The sequence below is a fragment of the Podarcis vaucheri genome (genome assembly GCF_965113315.1).
Source record: "Podarcis vaucheri genome assembly, chromosome: 3".
Lineage (NCBI taxonomy): Eukaryota > Metazoa > Chordata > Lepidosauria > Squamata > Lacertidae > Podarcis > Podarcis vaucheri.
This window is the reverse complement of record NC_138761.1, coordinates 9,355,235-9,374,528: the sequence shown is the minus strand read 5'-3', so window position 1 is coordinate 9,374,528 and position 19,294 is coordinate 9,355,235. Positions and strand designations below refer to the sequence as shown.

General features: G+C 42.5%; 1 protein-coding gene across 2 annotated transcripts in view; it reads right to left on the bottom strand.

Annotated features, from left to right (window-relative positions):
- The window catches only part of USP34 (ubiquitin specific peptidase 34), a 108,939-nt gene that overhangs the window by 76,972 nt on the left and 12,673 nt on the right, over window positions 1-19,294 (bottom strand). For both annotated transcript variants that reach the window (XM_082217173.1, XM_082217174.1), the window contains exons 2-7: window positions 15,205-15,292; window positions 12,117-12,540; window positions 10,378-10,428; window positions 8,241-8,390; window positions 5,199-5,266; window positions 4,184-4,376 (exon numbers count right to left, since the gene is read on the bottom strand). In XM_082217173.1, the coding sequence (XP_082073299.1) occupies window positions 4,184-4,376; window positions 5,199-5,266; window positions 8,241-8,390; window positions 10,378-10,428; window positions 12,117-12,540; window positions 15,205-15,292 (974 nt within the window). The remainder of the gene's footprint in view (window positions 1-4,183; window positions 4,377-5,198; window positions 5,267-8,240; window positions 8,391-10,377; window positions 10,429-12,116; window positions 12,541-15,204; window positions 15,293-19,294) is intronic.

The window sequence follows — 19,294 nt, the reverse complement described above, 5'->3', positions numbered from 1 at the left end:
CTCTGTATGACTTTAAATGCTTTTGCTTATGGTATGCTTGAACTAATAATGCAATGCAAAGCAGGGCTGACTGTGCTACTGCAGTTTCTTCCCTGTGAAGACATGTCATAAACCACTGTGCCAGTTGTGACAGCCTGACATACTCTGGCCATCCATGAGTTTTGTCAAAGAAGTTGAAAAAGACATTGCTCCTCCACGACACAGTTAAAAATAAACAGGACTGTTTTGAAATGCAGTAAGTCAAGCCGCACATCTGAATTTCTGCTGTGCTCGCAAAATGCAACCGTATCAAGATTCTTAGCATTTTATAACCTAGCTTCACAAATTATAAACCTGACACACAATCCCCCAAGAGACACCTTCTGTGTTAAGTCCCACTGAAATGAATCGCTCAAGTATACACTTTCATTCACTTTATTTGGGTGTGCTCAAGGTGTGTTTGGATGCAGCGTAGAACTGTGAACGTTACACACCAGCAAAAGAATTTCTCTCCCCAACACCACCTCTTCCCTATGTGTGCTCCGCTACATCTGTTCTGGGTTTCCCCACAACCTTCCAGAACAGCTCATGGTGCGTAGAAGGGAAGGGGGGGGGGGTCAGATTGTGCTAGCACTAATCCTTGCGCTAACATGACTATTAAATTGTGTATCACCCAATATCTGTGGTACTCTACCTCCGCCCCCACTCCCAACAGCAGCTATCATTTTTTAGAACTGCTTATGAGGGCCTTTAATGTTACAAAGTTAGGCTTGGTCTACACTTGTTGCAAACAAGGTGCTAAGAAGCCTTAGGTGGTAAAGCCATCTATAGGATTTCAGACTACAGGTGGCGAAACCAATTTTAAGTGTTTCTCCATGTAAAAACGTCCTAGAATGACTCATTTCCCATTATGCTAGCTTTCTACTTGCAAGACGTTATTCATATAGAGAACATATTGTTACTGGTTTCAGAACTCACAGGGTTAAGGAGTTCTGTGGTGACGTCTCTTACCTGAGGCGTGGTTAGAAACTCTTTGGGAGTGGTCTGACTCTGAGAGTTGCAGTTTGGTTTCGCTTTTAGCGAAGAGAGGGTGCAAGATGTGTGCTTTGTCACCCGGACAGATGTAAGATCTGGTTTACTTCAAGATTAAAGGCTAACAAGATAAGAAACGCCTGTGTGTTCTGGATTTATTACCCACATGCTGCATTTGCTTCACTGCTGTGTTTACTCTGCTAACGGCAAGAGGCAGAGGCCGGAAGGACTTTTGTATCAGACGGACAGCCAGCAGAGCTGCGCAGGGAAACGTGCCAGGCTCCATGTTTGTTTTCCTTGGCACTCAAGGCACTATTGGCCTCTCCGTTTGCCAATAGGTTATGGGCAGTTTGCCAAAGCTTTGAAGCATTGCAGGAACGCCACACATGTGGGGAATGCCAGCAGGAAAGTTGCTGGGTCCAGCCGGAGCTGTCTTTGAGGCTGGAAGGAGCTCGCTGGGAGGCCGATCTGCCGGAGGCCGGAGGAAGCTGTTGCTGTCGTGAGTAAGCTTACCCCGGGGGAGAAGGAGATGGCTCAGTCCCAGGAACATGGTTTTGAGCTTAAGCTGCCATGTGAAAAGTTAACCACTAAGACGTGGCCGGAGTTTTGAGGCAAGCAGCTAGCTGAAAGACGCAAAGGTTTGCCTGTGCTGTGTTCGAGAGCAGCAGGAAATCGTCTCTCCGGACGGGGTGCTGGATAAGCTGTGAGTAAGCTTGGGGACCCTTGGGAGAACGGAAGACAATGGCAGGCAGCCAGGTCTTGGAGGACATTCCGTCTGGAAAGCTCACTCTAAGAAGTTGGGCAAGGACGTGAAGTGAGCAAGGGCTGTCTGGGGATGTACTGCTGCGTTTGCTGTGAAGCTTCAGCAGGAGGCCAGAGCCCTGGGGAAGGAATACAAAAGCCTAGAGATGGCTGTAGCCCCTGTTCCTGATGTTTTAGCCTCAAGGAGCGCTGGTGAGCAGGTCGGGGGGGGCGAAGGATTCCAAAGGCAAGTTTAAGAAGCCTGCTGGAATGAGATGGCGGTTCAGAGGGGGCAAAGCTGGCAAGGAGTGCTTTTCTGGAAGAAGAAGGAGAAGGAGGCCAGCTGGGAGGAGCCCCGGGCAGTGTTTTTCCACTGGAGTTCAACATCTGCGTGGCAGTTGCCCCCACCGGAGCAGAGAGGCAAGACAGGATGTTGCCAAGTTTGCCAAGGTCAACCAGCTGAGTTCCCAGGGGAATCAGTCTGGAAGAGGAGGCCAGCGTGGGAACGCAAGGGAAGGACGTGGCTCAGACACTGGGGAGGTTTGTTTTCTTATCACTGCTTCTATGGCAACTGTGAAGAACAACTCCAGCCAGGACATGGTGATGCGCTGGGTTTTGGATACTACTGTCAGTCGTCACCTGATAAGCGAACCTGCTGGCGAAATGCGGAACTGCAGGGCTGTTTCAACTGCAATGACTGTTATGTTCGCAGACGGAACACAAAAATCAGTCTGTGGTGTGGCTAACGTGTTTTTCTCTCCTTTACAGGAGGAGCTAGAGGTCTACGTTGTGCCGGGACTGAATTGTTGTCTATTATCTGTATCAGCTCTAATGAAGCAGGGATACAATGTTTGTTTTGAAAATGACACCTGTTCCATTTTCAGAGGAGGGAGACAACTGGTCAACGTGCAGAGGGAGAACAATCTCTTTGTTCTGGAGACACCTCTGGAGGGTGGTGGGAATGCTGGAAAAGCACAGGTGCAGTGTGCTAAGGTTCCCAGTCATGTGCAAAAGTTGCACAGGTGCACAAAAGGGTGTGAACTCCGGAAATGTGGGAGGAGGTCCCAAGGGTGCAGGGCATGCAAAGGTGCAAAGGTACTTGGTTTTCCCGGGTTTGGGAGGGTAGCCAAAAAGCCCTTTGAGCTTGTTCACACAGATCTGTCAGGACCCATGAGGTGTGAGAGTCTGGGTGGGACCAGGTATGTGCTGTCGCTGACAGATGACCACAGCCAGGTTGGCTGGTGTTTCTCTCTCAAATCACAGGGGGAGGTGGCGCAACTGATCCATGATTGGGTTGCAGAGGTGGAACGAAGGTTCTCCACCAGGGTGCAAGGGTTCAAGAGCGACCGAGGGTCACAGTTTACTGGGTCTGCTCTGGAGGAGTTTTTCAAGGAAAAGGGAATACGTCACCAGGTGACGGGTGCAAAGTCTCCTCAAGGGGAGGAGAGGGAGGCAGAGGCTGATCCCGGTGATGGGGACCAGGTCCAGGATCAGGGTTCAGAACCCGGTGATGGGGACCAGGTCCAGGGTCAGGGGTCAGGGCAGGTTTGGGCATCTCCAAGGGTTGTGAAAGGAATGTCCAGGTGTGAGGCTTCATCTCCGGTAAGCATAATGGAGAAAGCTCACGGACGGGTTGTCAAGTCAGAGGGGGAAAAGTCTGACGGAGAAGACACAACTGCTGGCCCAAGTGGGTCAGAGGGGTTTCAGGTCACGGGTGCGTGGGAAAGTGTCGCACAGTGTGATTCTGGGAATGTTGAATGGGTTCAACAGGTGCCTGGGATAGATGCCAGTGGGAGGCAAAAGGCAATGGGAGGTGAGTTGAACTCAAAGAGGTCTGTAAATAGGGGTTCACAGTTTCCCTCTGGGTTCGAGACGAGAGGGGGTGTTACTGGTTTCAGAACTCACAGGGTTAAGGAGTTCTGTGGTGACGTCTCTTACCTGAGGCGTGGTTAGAAACTCTTTGGGAGTGGTCTGACTCTGAGAGTTGCAGTTTGGTTTCGCTTTTAGCGAAGAGAGGGTGCAAGATGTGTGCTTTGTCACCCGGACAGATGTAAGATCTGGTTTACTTCAAGATTAAAGGCTAACAAGATAAGAAACGCCTGTGTGTTCTGGATTTATTACCCACATGCTGCATTTGCTTCACTGCTGTGTTTACTCTGCTAACGGCAAGAGGCAGAGGCCGGAAGGACTTTTGTATCAGACGGACAGCCAGCAGAGCTGCGCAGGGAAACGTGCCAGGCTCCATGTTTGTTTTCCTTGGCACTCAAGGCACTATTGGCCTCTCCGTTTGCCAATACATATTACCCCACTCCCATCTAGCACTGCTGCATCTATAGACTAAGCTTTGACTATTACACCTTAGTTTATAACTGTTCAAGTACAAATGAAAACAATTCTGTATATGTGTTTTAGTTAGTTTAGAAAGTCTTACTGTTATCTGGCTGAGGCCGGCCAATCTCATGGTTAAGGTTGGTGACATAAAGTACTTAAATGCAAGATCAAGACTCTCTTTATCAAAACACAAGGCAGTATCCAGTGGCTCTTTCACTGTGCTCCACATTAAATCTGCCATGTTACGAGCTGCACTCTGTCTTAATTCCTGGTCCGACAGTTTACATAAATACCTAAACAAAAAGGTAGGGATGGGGGGGAAATGCAAGAAAGTTCAAATTAGTATTGGCAAATCAGTTTAATTTTAACATATCATTTTTAATAGCCATACGCTCTTCTGGAAGCCTTCAGGACTGCGGCCAAAAGAACAAAGTTATAACTGCTTAGTTACACTTGGAAGGGACAACAGAGGTGTTTGGCACAAATGTATTTCTAAGCATGCGGAAATCAAGGCATCCCTGCGGTTTTAAAAGCAGCTCATCCAATAGCAGGCTAGTTTATGGTATAAAGGCAAGTTTGGATACCATTTATTCCCTGAACCATGATGCTAGAGATAGCCACCGGAGTCTCCTTCAGATGTTGGACTACAACTCCCATAATTCCTGCCTGTTGGGACATGCTAGCTGGGACTGTTGGGAGTTGGGAGTACAACAACATCTGCTTATGTACAGTGACATCAGAAACAGGCTTCAGGTGCATGCTTTCCCTCACTTGAACCTCCTACATCCTTATCATTGTGTGCAAAAGTTAAATGCACCACGGATCCCATGCTTAAAAACGAACATAAATCTCCCGAAGCAGTTTTAGGGGTGGTGGAGAATGAGAGAAAGCACACGAGCTCAAGTACTCCCAATCTCAGTGCATATACAGAACACTATGTTAAATACCCGAGTGTATGTAAACCCACGCCTAGAAACCAAGGACCAAATCACCTACTAATATTAATTGTAAGCCATATTGTTTGTTTATTAGCTTCTGTCACATTAGATATACCATCTGAGTGATTTGAATTTATTTTGACAAGAAAAACCCAATAACGGGTCTGCAAAACATACCTGATAACATAAGTCCTAAATGGTATAATGTGTTGCATAACAGCAGGGATGTGCAGCCATATTCTGATCTATATAGCAAATACAAAAATTGAACACTATAAATCGACATGTCACACCAACAACTGCTTTTCAGATTCACATAACTTGCCTACTGAAAAGAGGGACACTTATTTTCCCTTCACATAACTTTTTTACATTCAAAACTTGGGTTCATACAGAAGACGGAAATGGAATGCCAGTTTGCCTGGATCCCCTAAGCCAGAAGAGTAGGAGGCAAGTTTTTTGTGAGAGGAAAAATAATAGGGATGGAATGTGCTTTCTCAGAAAGTTTTCTGATGCCTTTTCCTATTAGCCCCAGCCCATAGAGGGAAAGGAAGCGCATTCAGTTGGGGCCTCACTCTGGAATCTGAGGCATGGCTCTATTATACTAATGCAAGGGTGCCTTTTTTGGCCAAGAACCACATTAGATTCTGGCTAACACTCTGAGGGTTGAGGGTCAGGTGTTGGCATGGGCAAAGGGATGTGGTCATCACACTCACTCTCGTTTTGCTCAGTCACTCCCAAACACTTACATACAACACACACACCGCATGGATCCCTATCATGCCCTCTCCTATAAAGCATTATGTATTGAGGGAGGGGATTTTGCTCCTCATTGCCCCCTTCAGGTGCATTCCTTTCGTGCCACTGGGTAGGGAAGAGAGTCTGAAACATTTCCACCCAGTCTAGTGCCATTATGAAGATGGTAGCCACTGATGCTTTGCGCTCATGATGGCCACCAACCTAGGCTTTAGAAGAGGATCAGACAAATTCATGGAGGGCAATCAATGGCTACTAGCCATGATGGCTATGCGCGGCCTCCACAACTGGGAGCAGCAATGTTTCTGAATCCCAGTTGCTGGAAACCACAGGAAGGGAAGAATGCCCTTGTGTTCAGATCCTGCTTGCGGGTTTCCCACAGGCATCTATTTGGCCACTGTGAGAACAGGATAATAAATAATAATAATAATAATATTTTATTTATACCCCGCCCTCCCCGGCCAAGATCGGGCTCAGGGTGGCTAACACTAAATATAAATACAGTGAAAACATTTTTTTAAAACAACAAAATTAAACAAAAAAACCCAGTTGATTAAAATATAAGTTAGAATAGAGTTTAAAATGCAGCCTCGTTTTAGTGGTAGCCTATAGATCAAAGCCACAAGGGGAGAAAACGTCAAATATTCACCAGAGCCAAGTATCCATGCTGGTCCAGCAAAAAGAGCCAAGGGAAAATTTATACACAAATCCCATATAAGGGGTTCCATCAAAAAATAAAATAAAATTGGGGGGGGGGGGTTAGACTGAGTCCAGCCCAAAGGCCTAGAGGAACAGCTCCGTCTTGCAAGCCCTGTGGAAAGATGTCAAATCCCATAGGGCCCTGATCTCCTGCAGTAGGGCATTCCACCAGGCCATGGCCAGAGCTGAAAAGGACCTCGCCCTGGTTGAGGCCAATCTAACCTCCTTGGGGCTTGGGACTTCCAAAGTGTTGTTGTTTATGGACCTTAAGGTCCTCCATGGGGCATACCAGGACTAGATAGGCCATTGGCCTGATCCAGCAGGCTCTTTCTCTTCCTTTTTCTGAACCAAATTGGACCGGGGGCTGGGAGACCACTGGGGAAGGCTTGGGAAGTCTGAGTTGGGTCTGTAGATCTATAGATACTAAGGCCTGTTGCTATGCAGCCCCAATGCTTTAAAAAAGGATGAAAAAGTATTCTTTCCCGTTGGGAACAAGTACTCCCATTTATTTGACTGTCCCTACTGTCAGGGAAACATGGTGAATATATCTGGAGAGCTACTCATCCAGGAAATATATGTGGTGAACTTACTTTCTCTTAATTCAATTCAAGAATTCAGTAAAATATTTACAACTGGGCCTCCGATTCAACTGTATAATAAGGTATTTCTCAGGAATACCTTTCATACACTTGCTCTGTGGCTATCACAAATACAAACATAGACATTCTCAAAACATCAACACAATAGAACAATTTGGTTGTAGAAGGAACAACCTTGTATTTGCCCATGTTAAATATATGCCAGTGCAACCACCTGGAAACAATATCTATGCCAGTTGCAAGTTTTAATGAGCATCGTTCAAATGAATGGACTCCACAGTAATCACCAGAGGAACAATACAGAAAAGTGGGAGCCTGTGAGACTGACACAGTGATGAAAAATAACTGGGCTTTCTTTATATTTCACATCTGGCTTAAATATGTTTAACTGGTGGTTGTTTTGAATAAAGTTAAGCCAAAAACATATAAATAAATCCTAACGTTTACACCATAGCCGTTTCACTTTTACCCAGTAGTTTTCCACTGGAAGTACCCAAACCTCATTTATATTTATAAGCCCTCTGTGTGGCATCAGAACATACTTTAAATTACTGAGGTGGATGGAAAATAAATCTGTTATTGTGGTGCTGTTTATTGCAAATTACTTTGGAGCACAGGGATTTGAAAAATTTGGCTCCATTTTTTAAGGGCAACAAAATTACTTGATCTTAACTTACGACAAATATTTTCCATTCAGTTTTTTAAAGGACTACTGTTACCAGCCTGCAATTTTATTAGCCTATTTCGGAAGGAAATTGCCATTCAGGTACATTTTTAAAATCTCCAGGTTGTTTTGAGATAAAATGGAATCCTGTGAAAAATGAACAAATTGTAGCTATGGAAGACACATATACTGAAAGCAAGATTTTTTAAAAAAAATTGATGGAATTTGTCACAAAGATATTGTGAATAGCTACAACTATTTTTCTCAGCAGCTGGATTTTTAGTCAATGGTTGCAATAAAGGGGTATGCGAGCAAATATATTCCAAATTTTAAAAATGCAGCATTTTTGTAACTTAGAAGTAAAATTAGTATAATTAAAATTTAGAGGTTTTGAGACTAGTACATGTTACCACAGAAAGCCTCTTGCCTTTAAGAAGACTTTACAGGCAACATTACTGCATCCATGTTAAATAAATGAGAAAATCTTGGACACATACTTACATTAGACACCACAGTGATAAATGCGTGTGCTATGAGAAATGGCAATGTTTCAGGGGCTCCATATTCAAAACAGTCCTTCATGAGGGAAAGACCATTCTTCCCGCAAAATAAGCAAACGTAGCGAAGCAAGTGCAGCGGTACTTCTACATCCTATGGACATAATAACACATTAAAATATATATTACAAATGTCCACATATAACTTTTTCTCAACCAAAATGACAGCATCTTAATAATTCCTCCTACAGACTATTCTGAAAGGCTTTTTGTGGGCATTAAGTCAGTCTTCCAGGTTCTGAACTGACTTTCTTTTGTATTCCAGGCACAATTCAAAGGGGTTAATGTCTGACTTATTCATGTCTTCAAAGTTTGACTCAATTTGCCTAAGGGTGCCGTATGAATGAAGACATTTGAAGGACCACATTTTACATTCATTGCGTATCTGCAAACCCTGGTCAATCTATATGAACAAATATATTTTTACTATTTCTTTCTAGCTTTGTTCTGCCTTTCTATTCACCCATATGCAAGACGGCAGTGCAATATATGACCATTCAAATTGAACACAGCCACAAGAACAAACCATGCACAAAAGCCCACTCAGAAAAGGGAGTAGAGCCTAAACACAATGGAATATTGGGATTGTACTCAATCCACCACTTTATACAGGTTTGTTTAAGGCTCACGAGAAGCATCTCAACTACCTGCTTGGGACTGCAAAAGCAAGATCACGCAGCATCTAGCAGGTCACCCAGACATGGCTGATAAGGGACTTTTCGTTTGGTTGTCAGAAAACGTGCAAGACCATGATTCTGACGCAAGATATATCTGTACCACATTGTGTCTGCTTGCTCAGAAGGATGGGAAAGGGTTTAATGCCACAGTGCTCAACTCAGAAGTATGGAGAGCTCAAAAGGACTCTAAATTATGCTGGAATAGCCAGTATCTTAGGAGAAAAACCAAGTATTAAAATTTGCTTTCACCCACACTTTGAAATACATTGCCCCTGGAATTAGGATGGTGCCAGCAATTAGGTCTTAATACTTTTTTTTATTCAACCATGCTTTTTCAGGGTAGCATTGTTGGATATTGTTTCTGCTGGCTTTTACAGAACGATCTAACGGATGCCATTGCTTCAACTGTGTGTGTGTGTGTGTGTGTGTGTGTGTGTTTTCATTTATTTATTTATTTATTTTGCTTACTTACTTACCATTTTCAAATGGTCTGTTGCAAAGAAGCTCTTTCAAAAAGTAATAATAATAAATCATTTATATTCAAAGTCCAAAGAGCAAGCAACAAGTACAAAATGTACCCTATGACTATGGGACTTCCTTCTTCAGGGGACTCCCCCAAATCTCTTACAAAACCATTAGAAGGTTTCTACCTGGGTGGCCATAAATAAGCTGCTAGGGTAGTCGCAAGTGCAGCCCAAGGAAGAATGACAGGAAGAACTGACTTTCACTGGATCGTACATTAACATTAAAGCTCAGTACAGTCAAACCTCGTTTCCTCCATTTTGGAAGGTTTCAGCTCCCGAACACCAAAAACTTGGAAGTAACTGCTCCGGTTTTCGAACAATTTTCGGAAGCCAAATGTGCTACGAACGTTTCAGAAGTCGAATGGTCTTCCGGAACAGATTATGTTTGACAACTGAAGTTTGGCTGTACTTTATTTTCCATGCAGAAGGCACCAGGTTCAGTCCTTCATCTCTAGTTAAAAGGATCAGGTAATGAAAAAGGCCTCCTTATGAGCTCCATATGAGCTGCTAGCAATCAGAGTCAGCCAATACTGGCCTGGGTGGAGTAATGAGAGGGGCTGTAGCTCAATGAGCACATAATATTCATGCAGAAAGTCCCATGTCCAACCCCTGTAATCTCCAGATGGGGCTAGGAAATACCCTTTCCTGAAACCAGAGGCAGTCGTTGCCTGTCAGAATGAGCAATATTACACTAGATGAGCCAATGGGCTGAATCTGTTTAAGGCAGCTTGAAAATTATATTTATTTTAATGGGTTATTCCAGTTATAGTGTATTCTGGATCACTCTAAACTACTGAGATGGAGCACGCTTCTGAAAGTTAATGAGCTGTAATTTATTAAAACCACACACATCTTATATGCAGAAATAAAGCTAACTTACATTCATATCACAGAATGCTCCCAATATATTGCTTTCTTGTGCAGAAATATCCTATTTAAAAAATAATAAAAGTTATGAATTTAACCAACATGAAAGAAAAAGATAAACATCATCCATAATTTAGATAACACAGCTGCGAAATTCAATAATATTTTCCTAAGGCTGAAACAATGCATGTTTGATTCAAGGCAACTGAATCTTGCCGTTTTAAAAAGCCACATGCTTGCATACAGAACCTGGTATATAAACTGTTTTGTTTTGTTTCTGCCTTCTAGGCAAAGCCATGTTTTCTTGGGCTTCAAGAAAAGTAATGCAATAATTTGAATTTGCCTATTACAGAGTATGTTATTTCAATCCAAGGAGCCATAGATCACAGAAGTCAGCATCAATATCTACAGATCAACATGAGGGTGATAAATCGATGCCTTGATTCTTTGGAACTTGGATCCAAGACCACTCTTGGCATAGCACATTGTGGACTAACCAAGTGTAGTAATAGTAGTGATGATGAAAGGAGGAGTGGTTAGGGTGCCTTCCATTGCAAGCTGGTTTCTACTCAACTTTTACTTTCACAATATTTGTGTTCAGGCTGCAGCAGGACAAGTTGTTGGGAGTTTGAGCCGATCTACAAAATCAGCCTACAAATATAATTGAACAAGGTAGAAGAATAGAAACCTAACTACCCGTATTTTTCGCTCCATAAGGTGCACCTGACCATAAGGCACACCTAGTTTTTAGAGGGGGAATTCAAGAAAGAAAAAATTATTTAAAGGGAGCGCTGAGCATCCCAGGCTCTGCTCACTACTTCCTTTAAAGTGTGTGTGTGTGGCTCTTGGGGACTTTTCCCCAAGGGAGAAGGGCAACCCGTCAGTGACGGGCTGCCCTTCTCTCTCCTCAGAGCCGCGCTCTGTCCCTTCCCCCACCCCCCTAAAAGCGAGGGATAGCGACTGGGAAGATTCAATACCAGAAAGACCAAAAATTTATCGAGGACTGGGGGAGATTTACAAAATATCTGAAAAGCATATGTGATGTACAGACAACGCTTGTTGGTTTTGAAGAGACTGTGAAAAATTAAGAAATATTGTAAAAAAGAGAGTAAGAGGGAAAAGGAGTTTCTAAAGGCAATATTAAGTTTAGAAATGCGTTAATAATAAAAACTTTAACGAAAGATTGGCAGAGAAACTGAGCGAAGTCAAAAACTGATGAATGAGTGATAAAATATGTGTTGATTGTATAAAAATGTTTGGAAAATGAATAAAAATTATTATTAAAAAAAATGTGAGGGATAGCTGCGTGAAGCCTCCGCAGGGCAGCGGGAAGAAGGCTTCCCCCTGCCCTGCAGAGGCTTCGCGCCACTAAGGCAGAAGCTAGAACAGCTAGAGGGAGCGCTGCGCAGCACTCTCGCTGTTCTGGCTTCTGGGGTAACCCCAGAGCTGCTCAGGAGCTTGTCGGGGCTGGAGGGGGAAGCCCCCCCCCCCAGCCCCAGGGACCACACATTCGCTCCATAAGACGCACAGACATTTCCCCTTAGTTTTTAGAGGGAAAAAGTGCGTCTTATGGAGCGAAAAATACAGTACCTTCCTGTATAAAGAACCCAAGGATTATGAAAAAAAAAGAGTTATGCTCTGACAAAATAGTAAGAACTTACAAACCGGAAAGTCAAACGATGAATCAAGTAATGGTTTCAGCATCAGAACACAGAACAGCCCACCTTTGTATGTGTTAATTAGGATAATTACCTCAATTGTAGGATGTGTATTATGCTTGTAAGCAGTATACAGGGGAAACTGGATCTGAAAGATTTTCGCTACACAAAGCAAAAGCTTCTCCTTTTCCTCAGTGCTCCATATGCTGAAGGCATCAGCGCCCTTTGTGGGTTCTTCCTCTGTCAGGATACAAGTTCTTCCAGAGTCTAACTTTTTCTCTATGGACTTGTGTCTTTCCCCATTTTCTTCTCCTCCACGAGATTCTCTTTCTACATTCAGCGGCTCATCAGATGGATTATTCTCATCTTGCCATGCTGAGTCTATGTTGATAGTGCAATGTTTACACAGCTGGTCCCGAAGAGCTTGAACCTGGGCAATTACTAAATTTATAAGCGCACACACAACTTGGTTGAAGATCTCCAAATGCTTATACTCCTTGAAGCAGCACAGACATTGCCTGTTTTAAAAGGGATTTAAAGCAAATCAAGATGGGAAATGTTGGAAGAGCTTCAGAAACAAATGACTAAGCAGTAATTCATGTAGATAACCTGGAGCTGAACGTGTCATGTTTCTTCCATCTTGTATTTAATGGTCTTATATGAAGGAAGACTGATATAAATTGACTGCAGTTACATAAATACTGTGGTACTTGTGTCCTTGGTATATGTAAAACGATAGCATGATCTGAGAGTTCTTTAAAGGTAAAGGTACCCCTGCCCGAACGGGCCAGTCTTGACAGACTCTGGGGTTTGTGCGCCCATCTCACTCTATAGGCCAGGGGCCAGCGCTGTCCGGAGACACTTCTGGGTCACGTGGCCAGCGTGACGAAGCTGCATCTGGCGAGCCAGCGCAGCACACGGAACGCCGTTTACCTTCCCGCTGGTAAGCGGTACCTATTTATCTACTTGCACCCGGGGGTGCTTTCGAACTGCTAGGTTGGCAGGCGCTGGGACCGAGCAGTGGGAGCGCACCCCGCCGCGGGGATTCTAAATAAAATGGATTAATAAAAATCAGCATCACGCGGTGTTGGGAAATGTCAGAAACAGCAAGAAACATCAATGCAGCTTCTGACTTTCTCCAATGTCTGCCATGAAGTGTGAGTCCAACTCCACCCATCCCCAAGGACTGAGCATATGCCAAAGGACGCTGAAGGTGTGGGATGCTATCAATTTTACCTGGTAAAAAACCCGTATGTTCTACAGGCAACATGGGAGGGGAAAGCATAATTTTGTGCTGGAAATACAGGAGACCAGCAACAACCGGATTACAGTTATGGTTGCCACTAGCAACAGGCATTGTGCACACTTGTAGATAATTATATTGAACTAAAACACCTTATACAGAAATCTTTTGTATTCAATATGTATTGACTAGCAAAGTGAGCAGTAACAACGTTTTAAAAAAAAATACAGTGAAATAATTGCACTGAAGTTTAATAATTCATTCCAAAGGATATTCCACTTCTTCCAAGATACAAAGGCAATGTCATTCCTGTTGTTTAAATAAAAGACATTTACCCTGGCCAACTTTGTCTGACCACCATGCTTGCTCTCTTGGTTCTTCAGCTTCAGCAGCCAAGCATGTAGTCAGGATGAAACAAGATACTTGGGCATCACTGCTCCTTACGGAGGCCTTTTCTGCATCCTCTCCCACAGGTATTGCAACCATTCAGGGACAGATGGAAGAATCCCTACACCCTCACATGGACTTCGATAAGGGGGTTTAAGATATTGCTCCAGCTACTCCCACTATAACCCAATACCCACTTCCCCTAGTCAGGCATGGCCAAACTTGGCCCTCCAGATGTTTTGGGACTACAATTCCCATCATCCCTGACCACTGGTCCTGTTAGCTAGGGATGATGGGAGTTGTAGTCACAAAACATCTGGAGGGCCAAGTTTGGCCATGCCTGCTCTAGATTAAACACTGAGAGGGGAGGCAACTAAAGATAAAAGAAAAAGGAACAATCAGAAAAGGAAGAAGAAGAAGAAGAAGAAGAAGAAGAAGAAGAAGAAGAAGAAGGAAGAAAGTCCGAAGAAGAAGAAGAAGAAGAAGAAGAAGAAGAAGAAGAAGAAGAAGAAGAAAGAAGTCCGAAGAAGAAGAAGAAGAAGAAGGAAGTCCGGAGGAGGAGGAGGAGGAGGAGGAGGAGGAGGAGGAGAAGAAGAAGAAGAAGAAGAAGAAGAAGAAGAAGAAGAAGAAGAAAGAAGCCAAAAATTAACTCTACTCTTCTGAAGAAAACACAGTCAAGACTGGTAGGAAGGGGTTCCTACTTCTGGTTGGTCACAGGCAACCCTTTTTTTCTTGTTTTGGCGCTGCCTTCCAGAAAAGGAATTAATCCTTTCTGGTATGCTCAATTTCTCCGCTGAAAAAACCCCTCATCTGGCGAACCTTGAAAGGTGTGTCATTAAGGTGTTTATTGGCAAAGTAAGCCTTGCTCGGCAGGCACAGAAAATATCACATTCTAGGAGATTTATTAGATATTAATCAAAATAAGCGTATGCTTCTTTTATAGGTGGTGTTCCACAAACCCAAATGCCACTGTTTAATCAGTGTGTAGGCGTTTCCCCACCAATCACAATCCTTTTCCAAAAATACCTTGGGTTGAAAGGTTGTGATTTGTACTTTCAGACACTAGTCCTTTCCACTATAATGCTGCTTTTCTGTTCAGACATAGTGCACAGCATGAGTCATTGCAAAAAATGTATCACTATTTCAAATAGATACCCTTCTAGCTGTGACTAATACATTAAATTTCCCCTCTGTAACAGTTTCAGCAAAAGCTATTTTGAAATCAATAAGACCCAATAATTAACTTTTAAAATTATCTGTAGAAATCCTAAGTAGAAATCCTACATTACCACTCTCCAACATTTTAATTTTTTAAAATAAACATGTTTTAAAATAATAAGATACCCCTGCTTCACAAGTTAACTAGAACCTATAAAACTCTTCTAACACTGTCTTAAATGCCAAAAACAGTTAGCTGAGAAGCAGCAAAGTAATCTTCATGCCACAGTCCTTTTTAATGCTTACTATTTATGTACAATGTACTTATAAATAAATAGGCATAAACTTACAAAGATGCATCATAAATTGGGAGCACTTAAAAAGCTGAATTTACCTTTGTGTCCAAGAATTGATATAAGCAAACACCTTGAGTGCATGTTCCTTTCTGAGCTGCAATCCATCACCACCTTCAATGTCAGATACTAAAGAAAAACAATTGAATCATCAATGCCATGAAGAACGTTTGAAACTTTAAGCTGTCTACTAAAAGCATATTAAGGTAAACAACATATTTTCTAAATGCTTCAGGGATTAGCCACGGGTGGAAAAGTAATAATTAGACTTAAGTTTTCAAATCGGCATTTCTTAAGCGTTCAACTTTTAAATGTGGTGGGTGGTATGTAAAACCCCAAAGTATTGGAAACCAGCTAGAAAACACCTGCTTTGGTTAGATCCAGAGCATAAAGAGGACTTGTCTCTTTTATACACTCTTTGCTGTTAGACCATCAGTTTTCTCCCCTCTCTTCTTTGGTATCTGTTTGAGAGACGATCCTGGAAGTCTATTGGATAATGCGCAGTAGGTAAAACTATGGCTTACCCCCCTTCTTTGCAACTATCCAAGAGAATTCCTGAAAAATAATTGATTGATGGTTCTTGACTTGCACATTGATGGTTCTGCCTTGCACATAAAACTAGAGTTGGTTCCCCTGTGTTGGAAGGGTGTAACAAAAAAGAAAACTATTGGCACATGGAGTAGTCCTGCCTCTTGGGAAGAGGTAATGAAGGAAATTTCTGTAATAGGTGTACCAGTGACTTAAACCTCAAATTGTGTCTTTTGTCAATTTTTGATTTGTCAAATATGGACTTACTTATGTAAATCCCTGACCTTTTTTTTTAAAGTAGCTGCTTGTGTGGCCATATCACTGGGCTGGAAGGAGTCCTCGGGTCCTTTTTAAAATATTTGGTTCAATAAAGTAATGTTTATTCTCATTTCTGAGAATTTGACTTATAAATTAAGGGTATCTCAGGGTTCACTTAAACTAAGGGATTTTTGTCTCTATTTGGTGGCCATTTGTTACTTATACGACAGGCCAATCACAGAGATGGCAAGTCACAATGAAATATGGATTTATTTGGTATTCATAATATTTCTCTTGTACTCTTTCTGTATTTGGTTGGCTTTTGTTATAACATCTAATTCACCGTGTAGCTTCTTGACAATGTATTTTATTTTATGAAGTAATAGCTGTGAGCTCCAGGAAGGTATACCTTTTCTCCTCTTCTTCTTTCTTTCATAGTTCTCACTAGGTTGTTATTTTACCTTTTAAAAAGCAGCTTTAAAAACCACCTCCCTTGAATATAGATATGGGATTAAAACTACAAGCAGCATTAAGTTTTTAAAAATAGTTTAAAAAAAAGAAACTTCCAGAGCCATAGCAATAACTATTCATTCCAAACCAACTGACAGCAATAGCCTATAAATGTTGAATATAAGCAAAAGATAACTAATTTTCATAGGGTCAAGCAGAAGTCACCCAAGATTATCATCTGAGCACACCTGAAGAGCTAAGATCACAATACTTAAGAGCAGTGCCTCCAATTCCAACATGATGAGATCTGCAAAGACATCCCAAGATAATTTTGAGATTGATTCTATCAAATACAGTAAGCTAGGAAAAGCCAACATGCCATCCCCTCTAATACAGGCAGAAATAAATGCATAAGATTTTGCAGCCATGACTGCTTCCAGTTGAATCAGGACCATATGCCTTACAGGCCTGCCCAAGAATGGCAATTACAGACTAGATGAAAATTCTCCATATAATTTCCATTATTGCTGGGAAAATCATGACCTTTGCAACCAGGTCTGAATCATTGGTACTTTCAAAGTAGCTGGCATTCTTCCCTCATATAAGTTTATGTTGCTTTCACCAGAGGGGACAATTTCTCCTAGCTTCCTGTAACAAAGCCAAGATAAGCAAGTGGATAACTGTATTGTCAGGCAACTGAAAACTTTCAAACCAACCAGAAGGTAATAGAGCTTCGACAACAGAGCAAGCTATCCAAGAACAGTGGCATCTGCAACTGGGAAGGTTTTAGGCACCTTATATTCTGCCTTATGGTTGGACCAGATAACTCAGGAAAGCAATTCCTCTGAAGAATTAAGAACAAATTGTTGAATATATAGCAGCTCCCACTTCCTAAAAGCCACCATTGATTTCTAGTGTCAAAGCTCTAATTAGATAATCACCCAGTGATATTAGGTGAAATTATTTTCAAAGCTTTATTTTGCAGCAGAAAATTTTCTGCTTCACGACTTCACTAATAACAATGAACGCATACCAACTGCAAATATAATATTAAGCAAGCTTGGTGGTGTCGAAGTTTTTAGCATTGTTTACTAGATACAAAATGGGGGGGGGCAAATCAGATCACCCGCTAGGGTATCTGAAATCTTCCAAACAAAACAAAAGTTAGGAAACTTCCTGTATTTTTTTTAATCGGAATTTTCCATATAGGCCACAACTTTGTACAGTGGTACCTCGAGTTACAGATGCTTCAGGTTACAGACGCTTCAGGTTACAGACTCTGCTAACCCAGAAATAGTACCTTGGGTCAAGAACTTTGCTTCAGGATGAGAACAGAAATCATGCTCTGGCAGTGTGGCAGCAGCGGGAGGCCCCATTAGCTAAAGTGGTACCTCAGGTTAAGAACAGTTTCAGGTTAAGAACGGACCTCCAGAACGATTTAAGTTCTTAACCTGAGGTACCACCGTAATCAACTATGGCAAATACAAATGAACATACAAATGAACAATCAACTTGAAGTATCAAATTAAAGAGCATGTGGACTTGACACCTTGCCCAATAAATCAGTTATATTCAGCCAAAAAAAAAAACAGAAGCAAAGGGGGGGGGGACATTATTTAAACTCTCTCCTCTCAGCAGCAACTCTTGCTTCAACAGGTTAAAATAAGTTATCTCCAGCTCAGCAATTTAGGCGTTATGCAATGTTTAATGAACATTCCAATGGCTCTGAAGATTTTAAAAAACAACTGGTACATAAAGAAGGGGTGGAGAACCTGCCGCACTCACCCATCAGCTGATGTCACTCTAACATCATCTGATGGGCAGGGTTAAATCCTGCTTCGGCTGTGCAGATCTGTTCCCAGCAAAAACAGTAGCTGTGGTCAAACAGAGCAGGATTTAACCTTTGCCCATCAGTTTATGAGTTGGAGTTCAATCCTGCTTTGTTTGGCAGGATTTCAAGGCCTTGCTGAAATCGAGTCGTGTGTGTGTGTCCCCATCTTTTCCACGCTAAAATGAGGGGGGGCACTACTTTTCAGTGGGAGATTCCAAAGCACACCACTTCCTGATTCAAATCTGGCTCACAAGGCTGATCTTGATAAGCATCTGGCCTGTGGAGCCAAAAGGTTCTCCATCTTTGATATAAAGCCTTGACAAAAATGGGGCTATTAGTAGGAAGTAAGCAGCAATACTGTTGTTCAACTCTTAATGAACAGGTGGATGCATAAAGGGGAATACAGTGGTACCTCGGGTTAAGTACTTAATTTGTTCTGGAGGTCCGTTCTTAACCTGAAACTGTTCTTAACCTGAAGCACCACTTTAGCTAATGGGGCCTCCCGCTGCCGCAGCACGATTTCTGTTCTCATCCTGAAGCAAAGTTCTTAACCCAAGGTATTATTTCTGGGTTAGCAGAGTCTGTAACCTGAAGCGTATGTAACCTGAGGTACCACTATGGATAGAACAGAAGCCAACAATTAAAAAAAATATATGATTACTTTATTTTGCTGTTGATTTTTTCTTCTAGTGGAAAAAATCAAAGTACTTTAAAATATCTAGTTGTATTGTCCTTTACCTTTCAAGTTGTGGTTCGAGGACCCGATCCCTGCTTTGTGGAATGAAGACACACGGACACGGAATATAAGGTTAATGGGCAAGAAAAAGCCACAACTTTATTGATTACAGCAAGTGAAAAGGTATTGGCTTAGGCACTGGACCGCAACAGATTGTCTCCACCCTCTCGAAGAGGGGGTGAGCCCGAAAGGGGGTTTATTCACCAGAAGGTGCAGCCTGTTGATGCTAATACAACTATAAGCTATCCCCTGATGTCACCGAGGGTCGTGCCACGGCCCCCCGCCACACAGGCATCAGACAGGATCCATGACCGCCGGATTCCTGTAA